Below are 18075 nucleotides of genomic sequence, written 5' to 3'. Positions count from 1 at the left end.
TGAATAGTCAAGCTGACCTCCCACCTGTACCTCCCCACCCCCAGGGAACTCTGCCTGGTGTCCTCGGGGCTGAGTCAACCCAGTTGGGTTGTTTGGAATTTGAGCAGGGGTCCTCCAAAGGAAAGAGTGATGGGGCCCTCGGCTGGCGCTCTACAGCCACTGTCGCCAGACTTCTGATGAAGTCCTGTGGCGCCCTCTTCTGGCCGTAGAGCAGAACTGTGCTCACAGGCCGGCCCCGGCTCAGCTCTTTTCCCTAGGGCCTGTGGTTAAAGACACAGCCCTGGCCTGAGCACTGACTTTTCACCCCTATGGGGCACAGACCGGAGGGCCATCCAGAAGAGAGGGCTTTGCCCTGCTTTGGGCCTGCAGAGGGTGTTTAACGGAAGCGACGGAACACCAGTCGCTGGTACCTGCACTTGCCAGACAAAAGACCTGTGTCCAAATCCCTGCTCTGTGTGACATTGGCAATCATACCTGGCCTTCCAGAGCCACAGTTTGCTGACCTGTGAAACAGGAATAACATCCACTCCCTCACTGATTACAGGGGCTTCTTAGAGATTGAATAGAAGAAGGATGTAAAGGCTTAACTCAGCGCCAGACACATCATAGGCACAGTAAATGGCTGTGCCTTTTTCCACTTTTTCCCACAAGAGGGATTTACCAGAATTTAGTGCCTGGGGCAGACCTGGGGCACCAGCTTGTCTGCTGTGGTCACTTCTGAGTCCAGCTCTACCACCCCTGCCTGTGGCTCAGGGGTCCTGGTGGGGTCGGGTGAGGGAGGGCTCCTGCATTTGGAGCTAAAGTTTCTGGGCCTTTCACAGAATTCAGAGACTTGACCCAAAGAGGATGGAGGTGAAGCCTTCCCTAGCAGACATGATTTGTGTATACAGGTTACATACACACAGTGGTTCCCGCTGCACTGAGGAACCAGCACTGGGCTGTGGGGCAGAGCAAAAGGCTTCAAGAGGAGATGGCATTTGACCAGCACCCAAGGATGAATAGGGTTTTGAGCAGAGGAAATAGCAGAAAGGCAGAGAATTCTGAAAACGGGTGATGTTTTCAGAGAAGCAGTGTAGGTGTCAGGATGTGAGGCGATGAGACCAGGAGGGAGCTGGGGTGGAATGCCATGCTCAGGAGCCTGGCCCCTTTGCCACAGTCAGTGCCGGGCGGTGGCAGTGTCAAAGTACAGGAGTGGTACTGTCCAGTCTGTGTGTGGGACGCTTATCTGGATGCCAGCGTGGAGGCCCAGTCATGGAGGGGAAAGGTTGGAAGTAGCTCCAGCCTCTGCGAGGAGAGGGGTGGACCAAGGCTTCCTGTAAGATGTCAGGGAAGGGACGAGGTCAGCTGAAAAGATGGAGGCCAGGTGGGGCCATGTTCCCCCTCTGCCTGTGGGGTATGCAGCGTGGCCCCCAGGCCACAGGGTCTGAGCTGCTACCACGCACGCTGCGCAGCACCCTGAGCCCTGGCTGGGGCTCACACTGGGACTTCTTTTGGGGTTCCACTCGTGGAGACAAAGGCCTCCTTCCTCCCCTGCACCCCTCCCCCTCTGACACAGCGGGTAAGTCTTGACTCACCTACTCTCGGCCCCCAGTTGTCGCTGGCTGTCACCTCCAACCCCATCTCCTCCTGGTGTGTCCTTCCAAGGAGGGCAGGACACTGCCGAGATGGTAGAGCAAAGCCCAAGCGTGGTATCCTGGAGAAGCAGCCGCGTGACTGGTGCCTCTGGCCAGGCAGGGCCAGGAGTACAGAGAAGTGGGTGGGCTCCGGGCCACGCCCTGCCTCCATCCACAGTCCCCCACCGCCCAAAGCCTCCCCGACCTGGGGCCAAAGCCCTCATGTCCTCGGGAAGAGTTAGACCCAAGGAACCTGGAAGGAAGAGGACCCCAGGGAAGAGGAGAGGCCGGAGCCCCATCTGGCTCAGCCAGCAGTACCACCCATGCAAACGTGCAGAGTGAAAATGGGCAGGAGGCGGCAGGCCAGGGAGGGAGGGAAGGTATGCAGTAGGCAAGTGGCCAAGTGGGCGGCTGAGGCCCACGGCCCTAGCCCAGGCCCCCGTCAGGCAGGAAACCTTGTGCAAGTCCGCTTTCCCCCTCCCTGGCCTCAGGCTCCTCCTGGTGGGCCTCTCTCTGGGGCTCTTTCCTGCTCTGTGGTCTGCGACTGGGGTCCTTGTGCAGGTCCACCTTGCTGAGAAGAGTGGCCCACCATGGCTGCCGGCAATGGTGGGGACCTCAAGCTCCTCACGGGCTGGACGGTCATCCCAAGCTTCCACAGCAACCACTCTCACTGACATCCTTGCAGGCCACGCTTCCAGGGCCAAGACCTTGGGCCCTGAGTCTGGTCCTCTTGTCACTGTTTCTCTTTCTTCCTTCAGGGAGAACGGGGCATGCCAGGGATGCCGGGCAAACACGGAACAAAGGTACGCCACCCTCAGGCAGCTCCCCCAGCCCCAGCCCTCTCTCCCAGCTTCTTCCCTTCCCACACCCTGTCTTGCTGTAAAGACAGGAGACGGGGTGCACATTTCTTCCTGTCCTCTCCCCTTTGCTGCCTGGCCTGTCTTCCAGGCAGGGGTGTTCCTTTTTGGCCCATGAGCCATCACTCAGCAGTGCCCTCCCGACATGGCCAGGCCTCCTTGTGGGCAACTGTGGGTCATAAAATTCCTCTCGAGGGCTTCCCTGGTGGCGCAGTGGTTGAGAGTCCGCCTGCCGATGCAGGGGACGTGGGTTCGTGCCCCGGTCCGGGAAGATCCCACGTGCCGCAGAGCAGCTAGGCCCGTGAGCCATGGCCGCTGAGCCTGCATGTCTGGAGCCTGTGCTCTGCAAGGGGAGAGGCCACAACAGTGAGAGGCCCGCGTACCGAAAAAAAAAAGTCCTCTCAGGTACCCCCAGCTCTGGCTGCAGTTCTGAGACCCATGTGGGAATCGGGACCCCCTAAAAATCGCCTTCACATGGAATTTACTAAGTGGTGCCCTGGGCAGCCTATTTACCTCAAAGTTGTGGTCTTGGGCTGATAAGGAAATGGGGTTCACTCCCAGCCGCTCCCCAGTCCATCAGTGCATAGGGCCAGAGAGCTCCCTTGAGGAGAGTCCCATGGGCACCCTCAGGGTCCAGGAGCTTGGTGAACTCAGCCATCTACTGTTGTCCCCTTCCCCATGGCTCTCCCTTTCTCCCCCATCCCCTCCTCCTCCTTTCCTATCCCAAGAAGCCCTCCCCGCATTCCACCCAGGGAGGCCTCTGTCTAGCCCAGCCATGGGCTGCCTGAAACAGTGCCCTCTAAGTCCCCCAGGAGGGCCAAGGGGCTGAGCAGGTGGGTGGGAAGCCCAGGGAGCCCAGCTGAGCTGTGCGGAGCCTCTTCCTCGGACCCATTCCCTATGTGCCAAGCTCAGCCACCCCCTTCCCTGTGGGCCTGGGGGCAGGCAGAAGCCTCCACATCTCACATCTCTCCAAGAAGAGGCTGGGAGAGGAGGCTGGCCACGTCCTCTTTGTTTCCCGCTGGGTGAGAAAGTCCCCATGCCTTTCCTTCTCTCTGCCAGGGGGCTCCTGGAATCGCTGTGGCCGGGATGAAGGTCAGTGGACCTTGTAACTCAACACCTGAGGGGCAGGATGGGAGGGATGGAGAGAGGACAGAGTTGGGCTTCAGGGGCTCATTGGGTGGCCACTGGACCAAGGAGGGAGTAGACAGGATTCAGAACCATTTCTCTTAAAGCAACATTTATGCCAGATGCACAGATTGAACAACAGATGTTTAACTAAGCCTTGCAAGTAAGTGGCAAAGGTTTACCAGCCTCAACTAAAGGTCTTGCCAGCCTGCCGATGTGAAAGGAACCTAGCACTTTCCTTTACACTCCAAAATTCAGCAGATGGAGGCTTCCCTGGTGGCGCAGTGCTTGGGGGTCTGCCTGCCGATGCAGGGGACATGGGTTCGTGCCCCGGTCCAGGAAGATCCCACATGCCATGGAGCGGCTGGGCCCGTGAGCCATGGCCGCTAAGCCTGTGCATCCGGAGCCTGTGCTCCACAACGGGAGAGGCCACAACAGTGAGAGGCCCGCGTACAGCAAAAAAAAAAAAAAAAAAAAAAAAAAAAATTCAGCAGATGGGAGGGGACACCCCGGAAGCACAAATGCTCGATGTGGCTCTCCCAGCAGGTCACTTACAGGGATACCGTGTCAGAAGCAAATGTCCCTTCCTTTCTCTCCCTCCTCCTGGGCTGCCTCACACCTGCCACCTCTCTCACCTGGGGGAAGAATAAGGGACGGTCCAGGAGGGGCCCGAGTCCTAGGCAGCGGGAAGCCCTGGGCTGGCCAGACGCTTTCCCTACCCTCAGATGCCTTCACTCCTCTGCTCCTGCGTTCACTCACTCTCGCTCTCTCATTTCTTTACCTGAGTCTTGTTTTTTTCCCACACAGGGTGAGCCTGGGATCCCAGGAGCCAAGGTACTGATACAGAGGCAACCTCAGTCGTGGGATGGAGGTGGGAGAGGCTGCTGTTGTTTTGCTCCTGGTCCCCCGAGGCTAGCCTGGGGCTGGGGACCTGACTGAGCAGAGGAGAGCCTGCGGGGAGGGGCTTGCTCCTCAGGTATGCTCTGCAGATGCCTCCCCCCTTCCCTGGATCCTGGCCTGGGCAGCGGTCTGGTTTGCCTTCACACCAGCTCCAGTAGTGACTGTTGTCCCCTGCACCCACAGGGCTCTGTCTCTCTCATCCAGGACAATAAGAGATGTAACATGAGAAAAAGTTTCCATGGTCAAATACGTTTGAGAAATGTGGGGTTAAAACTATTACGCAGGTGTCTTTACTGCAGGCCTTCTCAGAGCCTTTACTATGCTAAATATACATTGGGAAACTCTTAAAAAAAAAAAAATGCAGGGTCTTGTGCAGCATTTTCAAACTTTCTGACCAGGGCATTCGTTTTTTAAGAGAAGCGTCTTATGAGGCAAGTATTCTGGAAACACTGGTCTATGATTACTGCCCTTCGTACCCCTCACCACCCCTACCCCATCCTCTTATCAGTGACTTTCTCTTCTTACCCCAAAGGGAGACCCAGGAGCAACAGGGAAGCCGGGGCCCCCAGGTTTGCCGGGAAAGACGGGGCAGAGGGTAGGATACTGTGTCCTTGAGTGTGTGCTCCCTTCATCCTGGCCTCTGCTGGTCCCCCACTGCCTGCCCCACCCCTATGGCTGGCGTGCTGCTTGCAGTGTGCAGTGGGTGCATGTCTCCAGGAAAAAGGGAGTGCCTCGATGGCCTGGCAAAGCTTCAGGAAATTCACACTCAAGAGCACAGCCTTTCTCCTTGAAAGCCATTGGGTACCCAGGAGGAAAGCCTAGAAGGAAGGGAAGCTTTCCCTCCCCCCGCCCCCATCCCCCAGGACCTCTGTAGGGCAGGACCGCACCCTTTCCCTTAGACCTGGCCTGTTTCAGGGGGTGCCCCAGCTAAAGGCAAAGGCACAGCCCAGGCACAGCAGGGCCAGCTGGGGCCTCAGGATTCACATCCCTCTCATCACCTGGGCCCTTATCTGCCCCTCCTCTCCTCCCTTAGCCTGCTACAGGCCATTTTGTCATTCAGCTTCTACCCAAGGGCAGGTGGCAAGGGGAAGACAGCTAAAGGTTTGGTGTGGCAACTTCTGTGGCTCCAGCTGAAAAGTTCATTGAGATGTGAGCACACTGCAACCCCAGGGTCCTCAATTTACATTGTTACCTATGAGAACCGCCGGCCTTCAGGCTGTGGAGAGTGGGGCTTCTCATGCTGACCAGGCAGGGGCCTTCTTGATACTGGACGCTCTGAATCAGAGTGAAGTCTTTGTGGCATAGAAGGCGGACCTGGGTGCTGGACGTGGCTGTGTCACTGCTGCAGTGAGGGGTCGTCCACAGTCTCGGAGCCCCTTCCTTTCTGCAGTGAGAGCAGGGCTCTGGGACTTGCGCCATAAGGGAGAAAAAGTGTTCTTCAGGAAGAAGCTAGTTAGGGAGGGGTACTCGTTTACTAGGGCTGCCCTAACACAGGACCACAAACTGTGTGGCTTCTACAACAGAAATGTATTGTCCCACAGTTCTGAGGACAGACGTCTGAGACCAAGGTGTCAACAGGGTTGGTTCCTTCTGTGGGGTGTGAAGAAAAATCTGTTCCGTGCTTCCCTTTTAGTTCCCGGTAGTTTGCTGGCACCTTGGCTTGTAGAAGCATTGCCCCAATCTCTGCCTTCATCTTCACACGGTGTCCTCCCGATATGCATGTCTGTGTCCAAATTTCCCCTTTTTATAAGGACACCAATCATATTGGATTAGGGGCCCACCTCATAACTTAGCTAATTACATCTCCAATGGCCCAGTTTCCAAATAAGGTCACATTCTGAGATACTTGGAGTTAGGACTTCAACAAATGAATTTTCATGGGACACAATTCAACCCATAATAGGAAGCAGACTTCTCAGAATATTCCTCCAAAGGAGAAGTTCTGGTTCGATGGTTTTTGTCCTCCCTAGAGGTAGGGAGGAGGTAGACGGAAAGCTCTCCCTAGAGACCAGGGGTATCTAATTGCTAGACGTTACAAACATAAAAAAGAGCCAAGCGGGTTAAAAAAGCTTTTCCCAAATACTGGCATTCGGAACTGCTCGCCTGTCCCCAGGAGACCCCGAAAAGTGACTGAATGCTCCTGGCCCCTCTCCCTGCGTAAGTGCTGAGGGCCCCACCCACACAGGATGGGGAGGATAACAATACCAGGGTGCAGTGTCCCAAGGAAGGAGTCTGGTCCCTGATGGGGTCCAGCCGGAAGTGGAGTCCTTCCGAGAAGAGCCCACGCAGGGGCAGAGAGACGAGAGAGAAAAGCCAAGGCCCGACGCTGGAGGGCTGGTGCCTTCGCCAACATCCCGGAGAAACAGTTCCTAACCCAAACTGTCTGCGTTTCCTCCGCAGGGTGAGAAGGGGGCTGCGGGCGCCCCTGGGCTACTTGGCCTCCTAGGGCAGAAGGTGGGTAGCAACCAGCTCTGAATGGTGGGTTCTGTGTAAGGGCCCCAGTGTCCATCCCCAGCCCCATTCCTAGCCCTGCACATTCACACGGGCCCCAGCACTGGAGGTGTCCCTCCCAGATTGGGGGAAAGCAGCTGGAACACAGCCAGATTGTGTTTTGGGGGACAGAGGCATGGGGTTCCACATGGGAGGCCCTGACTGGCCAAAAAAAATGCCCAAATTCAAAGAATTTAGTAGCTATGACCTGGTCTGATTTCTTTGCACCACCATATGTGAGCTCCGTAAGATATTCCGCTTAAAAAAAAAAAAAAAAGACTTGGGTCAAATAAGTGTGGGGAAAGCTATATAAAACAGGTCCCTCAGAACTCTACTCAGTACTCTGTAATGGCCTATATATTGGCCTATACGGAAAAAGAATCTAAAAAAGATTAGACGTATGTACACGTATAACTGATTTACTTTGCTGTGTACCTGAAACTAACACAACATTGTAAATCAACTCTACTCCAGTAAAAATTTAAATAAATAAAACAGGCTCCTCAGAGAGTCATGGGCACCTTGGCCTAAGAGGCTCCCAGCACCCTGCAGTGGAAGAGCCTGCGAAGCTTCATTTCACTTTGCCTTTCCAACGTTGTTTGGCCACCAGACCCCTTTTCTTCATGTTCTGAATATTCCCAACCTGTGGAAGGAGTGTTCCAGGGAACACACTTTGGGAAACACTGCTCTAGCTCCTGGTCCTGATGGGTTCTTGGTCTAGCTCTACACCCATTCTCCTTCAGTAACCAGCTCCATTCTCTCCTCAAATCCCACAGCCAGGTTTCTGAAGGTCTCTGGTCCCCAGCCATCCTGGAGCCCACAGTCCCTTAATGTCCCCCAACATTCAGCACAGACTGAGAGGCAGTCTGCTGCCTTCACTCCTTTGAATTGTGAGGGGAGAAAAGACAGGGATCAACCACCTTCTTCCAGAGTTAGTGATGGTAACTCTACCTTCCACCCCCAGGGAGAAAAAGGTGATGCCGGCAACTCCATTGGAGGGGGCAGAGGGGAGCCTGGGCCCCCAGGGCTCCCTGGGCCCCCAGGGCCAAAGGTGAGTCTTTCCCTGGGATCAGTGCTCAAGGCAGATGTTTGCCTGTGGCCTTTATCCTTAGTCCATTTGGGGGACCCCGTGTCCTGGGCACCTTGCCTTCTCTCCTGCTCTGTGTGGTTTTTCCAGTGGATTCTAGAAAGGTCATTTGGACCAAGCTTCTGCTTCCAAGCATCTCTAGGGCAGATGGATGGTCCCATTGATTCAAATGGCTATGATGTAACTGAGTCAAGGACCAATGGCTACAAGGTCTTAAGACAACCAGAAAGGCCCCTAGCTTAGGCTCTAAATCAGTTGCAGGTCAGGGATCAGCTCGGCCCACCTGGTGCGGCACACTGCGGGGAGGTACGGTTGCAGCAGTGGGACAGCTACAAATGGGGCTGCCCGCACTTTCCTTGCAGAGGGTGCAAGCTGCAGTGGTAAGACTTGAGTTCTGCGAGGCAGATGCCTCCTGCATTGCTCGGTTTATTTTAACAGCACAGGGAAATAAGGGGGTGTCTTGCTCAGCTTATAAGGAAAGGATTAATTACTCTGCATGATCTGAGGCAATACCCTCATTCGTTCCACCGACGTTTATCAAGGGCCTGCTGTGGGCCGTGAGGCTGCCGAGAACCTGCCCTCGGCTTACCCACCATCCAGCAGGAAAAGCAAACCCACAATTCACAGGAATGTAGTGTAGGGGGCCACAGGGAACCCCACAGACAGGCAAGATGAAGTGGCAGGAAGGGTCTCGGGCTCAGCGCCACGTTCCCACGTGATTGTGGTGAGAACAGAGCTTCCCTGGTACGAGCACCCAGCCTCCAGGGCATGCCCACTGTTGAGTCTGTCCCGCTGACCCTGAAGGGCGTGATACCAGGCGCGTCTTGGGTCTCGATCTGGGGCTGGGGAAATCTGGTCACTCTTGTCCCTGTATCCTAGGACAAAAGCAAGGGAAAGCTAGAAGACTGTCCCCAGACTCATGTCCTCTTTCCAGGACCAGGCAAAATCTTGAATAAATGAAGTACTTGGAGTGGGCTACCTCCTACCTCTCCCTGCTCCTCCTGTCCTAGGCCTCCTGGGCACCCCGTCCCCACGTGCCCAGGCCCCTCCTGCTCCGCTCTGTCCTCCAGGCAGGACCTGATGAGGTGTGTAAGAGTTCCAGGCTCCAAAACGACCTTCCTCCTGCCCCTGGAGGCTGGTGGCAGTCCACAGTTAGGGGCCTCGACAGAACTGGGCACGCGTGTGTTAACCGAGACCTGAGGAGGGCCTGGCAGCGCAGAGCCCAGGGGAGGAAGGGAGTAGTCAGGGGGGGCTGCTAGGAGGAGGTGAGACCTGGGTGGGGCCCAAGGGTGGGAAGGAATCAGACAGGTGGAATGGGGTGAGTTAGTAGAAGCCAGCAGGGAAAGAGACAAAGACCCAGAGACACTTACTAGAACATCAATAGCAAGACCATCTTTTGCCCCTGAAGCAGCAGTCCCAGCTGCCCCGTGTGCCCTCACCCATCTCTCTCCTCTTGCCCAGGGGGAAGCTGGAGCTGATGGCCGGGCGGGCGCCCCAGGACGGCAAGGAGACAAGGTACAGGAGCCCCCAGATCTAAGAGCTGCAGGATGAGGGTCAGCTTGGGAGTTCAGAGAGAGAGACAGAGTCTTGGCCGTCCTGCCGCTGGGCCTCCAGGCACAGGGCTGACGGCCATGACTCGTGCCTACCATCTCTCCTGGTCGCCTCGGGCTTTGGAGAACTTCCACTGAGACGGCGGCCAGGCAAAGGCAGGCCCAGGGATGGGACGCTGGGGCTGGGGAGAGAGCCGGAGCCCCTGCTTCTGCTAGCTCCCACACCACTGGTAAAGACGGGGCCCCACTTCCCTCCAGCTACTCCCTGTGGATGGGTCAGCCTGGTGCTGCTGTGTCCTTCGCAGGTGCCCCGTGACTGAAAGGCTGTGGGCTTGGGGAGGTGCAGGGCAGGTTACCTGGAGGCGAGGCTCCGTGAGCTGGCCAGCGGCAGGGTCGGCAGCAGTTGAGTTATATTAAAGGGTTTGTTTTCCCTTTATTTTTACTTTCTGTCTTGATTTTCTGAAATGTGTTCAGTGTTCCCGTTATCCCAGAACAATTGGAACCATGGTTTGCTTTTCACAATTTACACCACGTTTCATTTATTCCCCACAGTTCTGCCCTGTTTCCAACAGAAACAAATCCCCCCATCCCGACCTGCTCCAGGAGGCTGGGTGTTCTAACGCCTCGCCCTGGCCCCCATGTTTCCTCCCACAGTTTGGGTCTTTCACCAGCAGACAGGAACCGCCTGGGCTGTCCACGGCAATTGTCAACCACCCAGGCAATTGGCAAAAACTTTCTGAGCCCTTGCTCCTCGAGCAGGATAGAAATAAAGAGGGGCAGAGGGTCTGGTCCCTGCTCCCGAGGAGGTGGCTGACTTAGGAGACCGGAGGGAGGTGGCCAGACGGACATGGGTGGAATCACCAACAACTAACATGGGACAGAAGGATCTTCCAGCAAGAAGCTGGAGGGAGCTGGGAGGGAGAGGGGCTTGCTGGCCAGTGGAGGTGCTTCCCAAGGGGTGGAGCCTGCACGGGAGGCACAGGGAGCCCTGCGCCTCTCAGCCTGAGCTGAGCCGAGCCTCCTGGCCCCCTCTGAGTTCCCTAACACACGGCCCATCTGGGGACACCAGATTCTGTGTACCTGACTTTGTGCCCATTTCACTCCAATTTTGTCGTGCAACAGGGGGAGCCTGGAGCAGCTGGAGAACAGGGACCTGCTGGCCCCAAGGTACGTGCATCTCTCACCCAGAGTCATAGCACCACATCTCACCTCCCTGGGGTCACAGGGTGAAGTGGCTTGTCCCCGGGGCCTTGCAGGGGGGTGGGGGGCAGGGAAGAGCATTCTGGCTCCAGATAGGAGGTCTGACATTGCAGCCACGATTGCACTCGGTCTCCCCCAGGTCTGTCTAGTCCAGGGTTCTCACACGGAGTCTCCTCTTTGGTTCTGGAGCCCCTGGGCATCCTCTGAGAGTGTTTGGAGCCCCCAGTAGCCGCCCCAGCTGCTCTGCATCCCCTGTGCAGCCAGTGATGGTAGAGAGCTTGTCCTGAGGTCCCCGCTGGCCCAGGCCCTGGGTGCAGATCTCCTTTGTCTCGTAGGGCTCCAAGGGCGAACCTGGGAAAGGAGAGATGGTGGACTACAATGGAAACATCAACGAGGCTCTCCAGGTGAGCGGGGCCTACCCAGAGATGAGAGATCTGGAGGTCCTCATGGGCCTCCGGGCTGTGTGATGACAGAGCTGAGCGTTCCAACACCCTGACTCATGTCCCTGAGGCCAGGCCGCTGGACAGAGCTTCCGGGGGTTCATCCCCTTGCCTTCTCTCCTTCAGCCTCCCCCATGCAGCCCCCATGCACACGGCCCCCTCATTTGAAATCCAGATGGCCTGGCTTTGGGTCTGGGCCCAGCTGGCCAGGTATCCTGGCTCTGGGTCACTGAGAGCCATAACTGGGGCATCCTGGTGCCTGCAGGGTGCTGGCCCACTTGGGGTTCTAGGACCCCATTTCTCCAGCACACACCCTCCCCCTTCACATGGTAGAATCTGTCTTCCTGGAACACATCTACCTTTGTGTCAATGTAATCATATTTCAGGTTCATTAGGTACCCTCGTTTAAACGCGGGGCTTCTCAACCTGGGCGCCCCTGACATTTGGGGCTGGGAAATGTTGGTTGTGGGGAAGCCTGTCCCGTGTGCTGGAGGATGTTCAACAGCGTGCCTGGTCTCTACCCACTAGATGCCAATAGATGCCTCCCCACTCCCAGCTATGACAACCAAAATATGCCTCTGCACGTTGCCAGATGTCTCCAGGGGGACAAACTCACCCCAGATTGAGAACTGCTCCTTTAAAGGAATCTTTGTACCTATGTGAATGCATTTACAAGCTGTACAGTTATTTTTTTTAATGCCAAGAGTTGTCCCTCTAATTTAGTTTTCCAGTGGTGCCGTGTTTTGTTCTATTGTGTCTGTCTGTTTCAAGGGAGGTACATCAGAGCCTTAAATCTGGGTTCTAGGAGAAGAGGGAAGTTCAAGGAAGGGTCCCAGTGAATGATTAGAAACAATGGGAGGGACTTCCCTGACAGTCCGGTGGTTAAGACTCCGCCCTTCCACTGCAGGGGGCAGGCATTCGACCCCTGGTCAGGGACCTAAGATCCCCCATGCTGCGAGGCCAAAAGAAAAACAGAAGGAATAGGAGATGCTGCTTCCTTCCTCTTGTAAAGAGAAAATTTGCATTCCATTTTAGGGCATGTAGGAATCTGTTGTAGGATAGCATCTGGTGCTCGTGGGGTACTCCCTGTCCAGTGACTACAAGCCTCTGGGAGGGGAGAGGTGGGGGTGGGGTGGGGCTGGAAGGCAGAGGCCCCCCCAAGAGGGTCTACCTCTACTGTGCTCCCTCAAGGGTCCCAGTGCCCACGTTTCCAGGACTGGGCCGAGGGGACCCTCCATGTGGCTCTTATTTGCTCTTCAACTGATCGCATGGTGTTGGTTTTCAGGAGATCCGGACACTGGCCTTGATGGTGAGTCCTCCCTCCTGATTTCCCCGGGCACTGGGCTGAGGGCTGGTGGAGGGCAGCCTGGAAGACAGGACTGGAGGTCTCGCCTCCAGAAGGTTAGGGTTGACCCTGCAGAGCAGGGTCATGACTGTCGTCCAGAGTAGCTCTTCACCGACCCAGTGGTGCACTCCCGTCACAGGACAAATACTGGTTCTCATTGCAGCTGCGTCAAGGAAGTGGTGGTATAGAGGAGGGTGTTTTTAAGTTCTCCTTTTACCCAATCTTTTGCTAATAAATAAAGTGCATAATCCTAAAAACATCAGTAGCGACCCTCTACCTTTCCCTCTTTCCTAGAAATCAATTTCATTCTCTGCATCTGGAAAACCAGTGAATTCCAAGCCTGGATTTTGCACGTGTGCCTACCAGTGACAGGCTTTCAGTAAATATTTGTAGCTAAAATGATTACCACCAGGTTTAACTTCCAAGGCAGAGAAGAGAGGGGAGATCACAACGTTCTCAAACTCACTCACATTTTATGTCATTTAATATTTTTAGTGGCCATGTGCCACAGAACACACTTAGGGACGATGCAAAGCCAGAATTAAGCACCAGTCGTACAGCGCCCCAATCCCAGAAACTGGTATTAATAACCACATGATTCTGGCATCAGTGAGCTTCATTTGGAAACATTAAAATAGATTATTTGAAATAGCTCTTTGAAGCAAAAGTTTCTGAAACTTTTTTTTTTCATTTTAATAATCAACCTTGAATTAACCATTTACATACAATAAAATGCACCCATTTTAGGTATAGAATTTGCTGAGTTTTGACAAATGTATATAGCCACATACCCACCACCCCAATCACTTCAGAAAGTTCCTTCACGCATCTCAGGAGTCAGTCCCACACTTATGCCCAACCCTGAGCCACCACTAATCTGCTTTCTCTCACCAGAGCTTAGATTTCTTTAGTTCTAGAGTCTCCTATGAATGGAGTCACACAGTATGTAGGTGTCTGCATCTAGCTTCTTTTGCTCTGCATAATGTGTCAGGGTTTCTTCCTTCTATGGCATGGCCTGTGCAGTGCTCGGTTCTTTTTTCACTGCTGCGTAGTATCCATTGTATGAATGTGCCAGACGTTCAGCTGTTGATGGACATTTGGGTTGCTTCCTGGAGACATTTTTAAGTCACTGTCGGGGAAGGTCAGATTTATCTTCTTGGAGCCCAAGGAGCCCCCAGGGTGTAGACGGACAGGGAGGGAGAGGCTGATAAGCGTGGCCCTAGGGTCCCCGCCCCCCACTTTAATCCAGACACGCTCAGTGCTTATCTGCCTTACACTGCGGGGTCTCCATATTTCCTCTGCAAACAAAAGTCTTCCTGCCCCTGATGAAATGTTTGGAAATGACCAGTCTCTATAAACCAGCCTCCACATATACTTCTCTGGAGACAGGCCACCCCTCCTCAGTTGGAAACTTCTCCCACGTGTCTTTCTTTTCTTTCCTAGGGGCCCCCTGGTCTTCCTGGGCAGATTGGCCCACCTGGAGCTCCAGGGATCCCAGGCCAGAAGGTAACACTGTCTTGACAAGGCGGGTGCAGACCCTGCAGAAGCCCTGCATGTGTCTCTGGGCGCGGGACCCCACGGCTGCCCCTCATCTGTGTCCTTCTCATGTTCCCAGAGCCACCACCTCACTCCAGCCTTCAATTCTCCCCAAAGCTCCAAGGCACCGCCTGCCCACCGACATCACCGCCCCTTCACTCCCCCCATCCTCAGCTCTGCCTTTCTTCCCTCGCTGTCTGTCTTGGGCTCCTGTAATTCACAGACCCCTCTGATGTGGTGGGGCTGGATCTAGACGAGCGCCCGCCCCAGCCAGAGCCACAGCAGGGACCCAACCCTGCTTGAGCCCCTCCCCAATCTCACCCCTCCCTCGATTCCTGCCTTTGCTCCCTTTTATCCTCTGCCCCCCACCCCTGTGATTTTTCCCAGAAGGCCAACACATTTGCCCCTCTGTCCTCTGCTCATGAGGTCCTCTGCCCTGAAGTCCCTTCCAGTTTTCCCTACCTTTCAAAGTCTTCATATTCCAAGCCCAACTTGAAGGCCACCTCCTCCCTGAAGCCTTCCCTGATCTATCAGGAGGAATTCACTGCTATTTCCTCTCAGCTTGCCTTGGTGATGCAGCTGGTTGTTTACCTGGCCTCAAATCAGAGGCCACACCTCCTTTATCTCCCTCCCTGACTCAAAGAAGGGACTCGGGTTGATGTGAAGTGAAGAGAGTGCCCTGTGTGGGGGCCAGGACTGGAAGGCTGAGTTTGGGGGGAAGGGAGAACAAGGAGGCAAGCACCCCTCCTGTGGAGCGCCTGGTGCAAGGTTGTGGCTAAAACATGGACTGTGGAGCCGGGATGCCCGGACTGGGATCCAGTCTTCACTAACTCCAGGCCTTGGGCTCACAACTCTGCACTGGGGTCCTCACCTCCAAAACAGAGTCAGTGAAAGTACATACCTCCTGTGTGAGGGCTGAGGATACCTGACATAAGAAGTGCTGTATAAATAAGTTACTGTTCTTCTCTGGTCTGAGAGTGACCTTTAGTTGTTCTGGCTACAGGGGGAGATTGGACTGCCCGGCCCTCCTGGACACGATGGGGAAAAGGTAAGGACACTCCCAGACAAACCTCTGAGGATAATCTTTGCCCTGGGGGGTGAGGATACAGAAGGCTCCGGAAGGGAGCCTTGTGGGGAAGGGAGAGGGGAGGGGAGGCCCGCCTCTGGAAGCCCAGCCGAGCCCCACTGCTGGCCCCAGGGGGAGCCAGGCCAACCCACGCTGGGATGGGCTGCAGCCCCTCAGATTCCCACCGGGAGCTGGACAGGCTCTCTGACTGGTCCAATCAAGCGCCAAAGAGCCGAGTCCTTTGTACCCTCCCCCTCCCCCCGCCATTCTTCCTTGTTCTTGCCCCTCGTTTCTCCATCAGTGCATCTAATAGTGTTGTTGATCTTTTCTCGAGGGACCTCGAGGCAAACCAGGAGATGTGGGCCCTCCTGGTCCCCAAGGCCCCCCGGGAAAGGCTGGGCCTGCAGGACTGAAGGGAGAAGATGGCCTTCCGGGGAACCCAGGAGAGAAGGGGGAGAAAGGGGAGATGGGGCAGCCAGGCCCACCGGTGAGTGCCGGGGCCCACCCAGCATGACGTGGCTGTGCGCTGTGACAGCTGCAGCTGGAAACTGGAGCCGGGAGCTGGGGACAGGGCGCTCACCCGTTTTCCCTTCAAGCTTTACTTTATAAAGGCCAGTTTCCCGCCTCAAGAGACCTGGGTCTCGTTCTGTCATCTCCTATCTGTGTCCGCGGGAAAGTCACTGAGCCTGGCAGAGCCTCGGTTTTCTCATCTCTAAAATGGGGATGATTGGAAATTCCCTGGTGGCCTAGTGGTTAGGATTCCAGACTTCCACTGCCGTGGCCCAGGTTCAATCCCTGGTCAGGGAGCTGAGATCCCACAAGCCGTGTGGTCAAGGGAGGGGGAAAACAAAAAAGAGATTTCTTAGCTACGACACCAAATGCGTAATTCATTAAGGAAAAAAATTGATAAATTTGACTTAACAAAAAAGAATAAAATGGGGATGATAATGCTTTCCCTGGATACCTCACTGAGTTGTTGGGAGTGTAAAACTGCCTCTTGGGACGGCATACCTATACCCAGGAGAGTATAGGGACAGCCCTAGACCCAGGAGAGGTACAAACAAGGGACCTTAGCCCAGGCCAGCTAGGCCTCTGGCTTGACTTGGGAGCCTTCTCTGGGCTTCATGGTTTCCAGGCAGCACCCTAGACACCTGCCCTTGGAGGGAGGTGGCCCCACGTGCATGCCACGGCAGGTCCCATATCTCAGTGTGATGACCTTGCCCTTGACTAACAGAGATCTTTTTCGATCTGTAGGGTCTAGACGGCCCAACTGGGGAGAAAGGAGAACCAGGTGACCAAGGGAGACATGGAGCAACCGGATTGCCTGGCCCCATCGGGCTCCCAGGATTCACGGTAAGGCGAGGGGGCCGAGCATCAGATCAGGGGGGTCAGCAGGCCTCTGCCGATGAGGGCAAGCAAGCGGGATGCCCTCCCTGAGGTCACCTGCCTGGCGGGTGCTGGTGCTGTGATGAAGCTGCACTGGCCGCCCGCCTGCCTGTCCAGCCTGGGGATGGGAGGGTCCTCTGGATGAGCAGCTACTCCCTGAGGGGCAGTCGGGTGTCAGCAGGGGTTCCAGCACCCTCCGCTCACAGCGTGGTGGCCTCCATCTCCAGGGGCCAGCATAGTTCCAAGGTGCTAGAACCTTGGACTCGGAATTCTCCTCTTAGAAGTGGAAAGAACCTCAGAGGTCAACCAGTCCCACCTCTGACCCAGTGCAGGATACCTCGAAGGCCACTGACTGTGGCTGCCCCCCTCAGCTGGGACAGGCAGGCAGCTGGTAGCCTCCTGCCATGTCCCCTCCAAGCTGGAGGGAATGCTTCTGATGTGGTGTGAGGCACCCTCATCAACCGCCCCCCACCCCCACGGCCCTGGCTCCGCTTCTAGAGCCGCATTCACTTTCCGTAGCTGCGTAACACGTCACCACAAGTTCAGTGGCTTAGAACAACACACTCGTATTATGGCACCACTTCCACGGGTCAGGGGTCCAGGCCCGTTGCGGCTGAGGCCTCTGCCCAGTCAGGATGTCATCCAGCTGCAGCCCCATCTAGAGCTGGGGTCCTCTTCCAAGCTCGCTGCTACTGGAATAATTTTCAGTTCCTTCTATAGTAGCCATGAGTCCCTCAGCTCCTAGAGGCCACCTACAGTTCCCGGCCACTCGGCCTTCCCCATAGTAGGCAGATCATATTATAGCAGCCTGCTTCTTCAAGACCAAGGCCAGCAGGCGTCTCTCAGTGCATCCTAGCAAGAAGGGGGGGGGGGGGGGGGAGGCGGTGTGTGTGGGTGTGTGTGTGACGTACTTGTAACACAGTCTTAACCTATCATTTGTATATCATGTATAATTTGTAACATAAGCTTGTAACGTAATCACAAGAGCGACATCCCATCATCTTTGCCAATAGGCCCTATTCGGCTGGTTAGAAACAAGTCCCAGGTCCATCCTGGGGCCTCTGCCCTGCAGGATCCATACAGAATATCAGCCTCTCTGAGGTTCTTGCTAGATCCTCAGATTCAGGAAGTCAGTGATCACAAGTCCCCTGCCCTGGCCTTCGTCCTTCAGGCCAGCTTCCTCTGCAGCCTCCCAGGTGGTCCTTGCTGATATCTAGGCCTAGTCTAGTACTGGTCAGGTTTGTCACAGATTTGAGGGTGTCTTTCCCAGGATCCCCTGAGTGCTGGCACCCACGCCATGTTGTTTTGTGCCCACAGGGAGAGAAAGGAGAACCCGGGGAGAAGGGTGACCCAGGAGTGGAGGTAGGTTGTGCCTGCTCTGCAGCTTGTGTCACAGGGATTATTTGACAGGGACCTTGTCACACCACAGTCTCTCCAGTGTGCACATCACTTCCGTGCTCTAGAAAGAAACTCACAACTG

The 18075-nt window shown here is 55.5% G+C and overlaps 1 protein-coding gene across 1 annotated transcript in view; it reads left to right on the top strand.

The window, feature by feature from the left end:
* The window catches only part of COL13A1 (collagen type XIII alpha 1 chain), a gene marked incomplete at its 5' end in the record, with an annotated part of 79131 nt that overhangs the window by 37805 nt on the left and 23251 nt on the right, over window positions 1–18075 (top strand). The window contains 14 exons of the mRNA XM_079900595.1: window positions 2372–2416; window positions 3530–3562; window positions 4403–4429; window positions 6896–6949; window positions 7950–8036; window positions 9534–9587; window positions 10745–10789; window positions 11158–11226; window positions 12548–12571; window positions 14051–14113; window positions 15147–15191; window positions 15544–15696; window positions 16464–16562; window positions 17913–17957. Coding sequence (XP_079756721.1) covers window positions 2372–2416; window positions 3530–3562; window positions 4403–4429; window positions 6896–6949; window positions 7950–8036; window positions 9534–9587; window positions 10745–10789; window positions 11158–11226; window positions 12548–12571; window positions 14051–14113; window positions 15147–15191; window positions 15544–15696; window positions 16464–16562; window positions 17913–17957 — 843 coding nt within the window. The remainder of the gene's footprint in view (window positions 1–2371; window positions 2417–3529; window positions 3563–4402; window positions 4430–6895; window positions 6950–7949; window positions 8037–9533; window positions 9588–10744; window positions 10790–11157; window positions 11227–12547; window positions 12572–14050; window positions 14114–15146; window positions 15192–15543; window positions 15697–16463; window positions 16563–17912; window positions 17958–18075) is intronic.

This window comes from Stenella coeruleoalba (genome assembly GCF_951394435.1).
Source record: "Stenella coeruleoalba genome assembly, chromosome: 16".
NCBI classification, from domain to species: domain Eukaryota; kingdom Metazoa; phylum Chordata; class Mammalia; order Artiodactyla; family Delphinidae; genus Stenella; species Stenella coeruleoalba.
The sequence above is the reverse complement of the archived record's forward strand: the minus strand, read 5'-3'. Positions and strand labels throughout refer to the sequence as shown.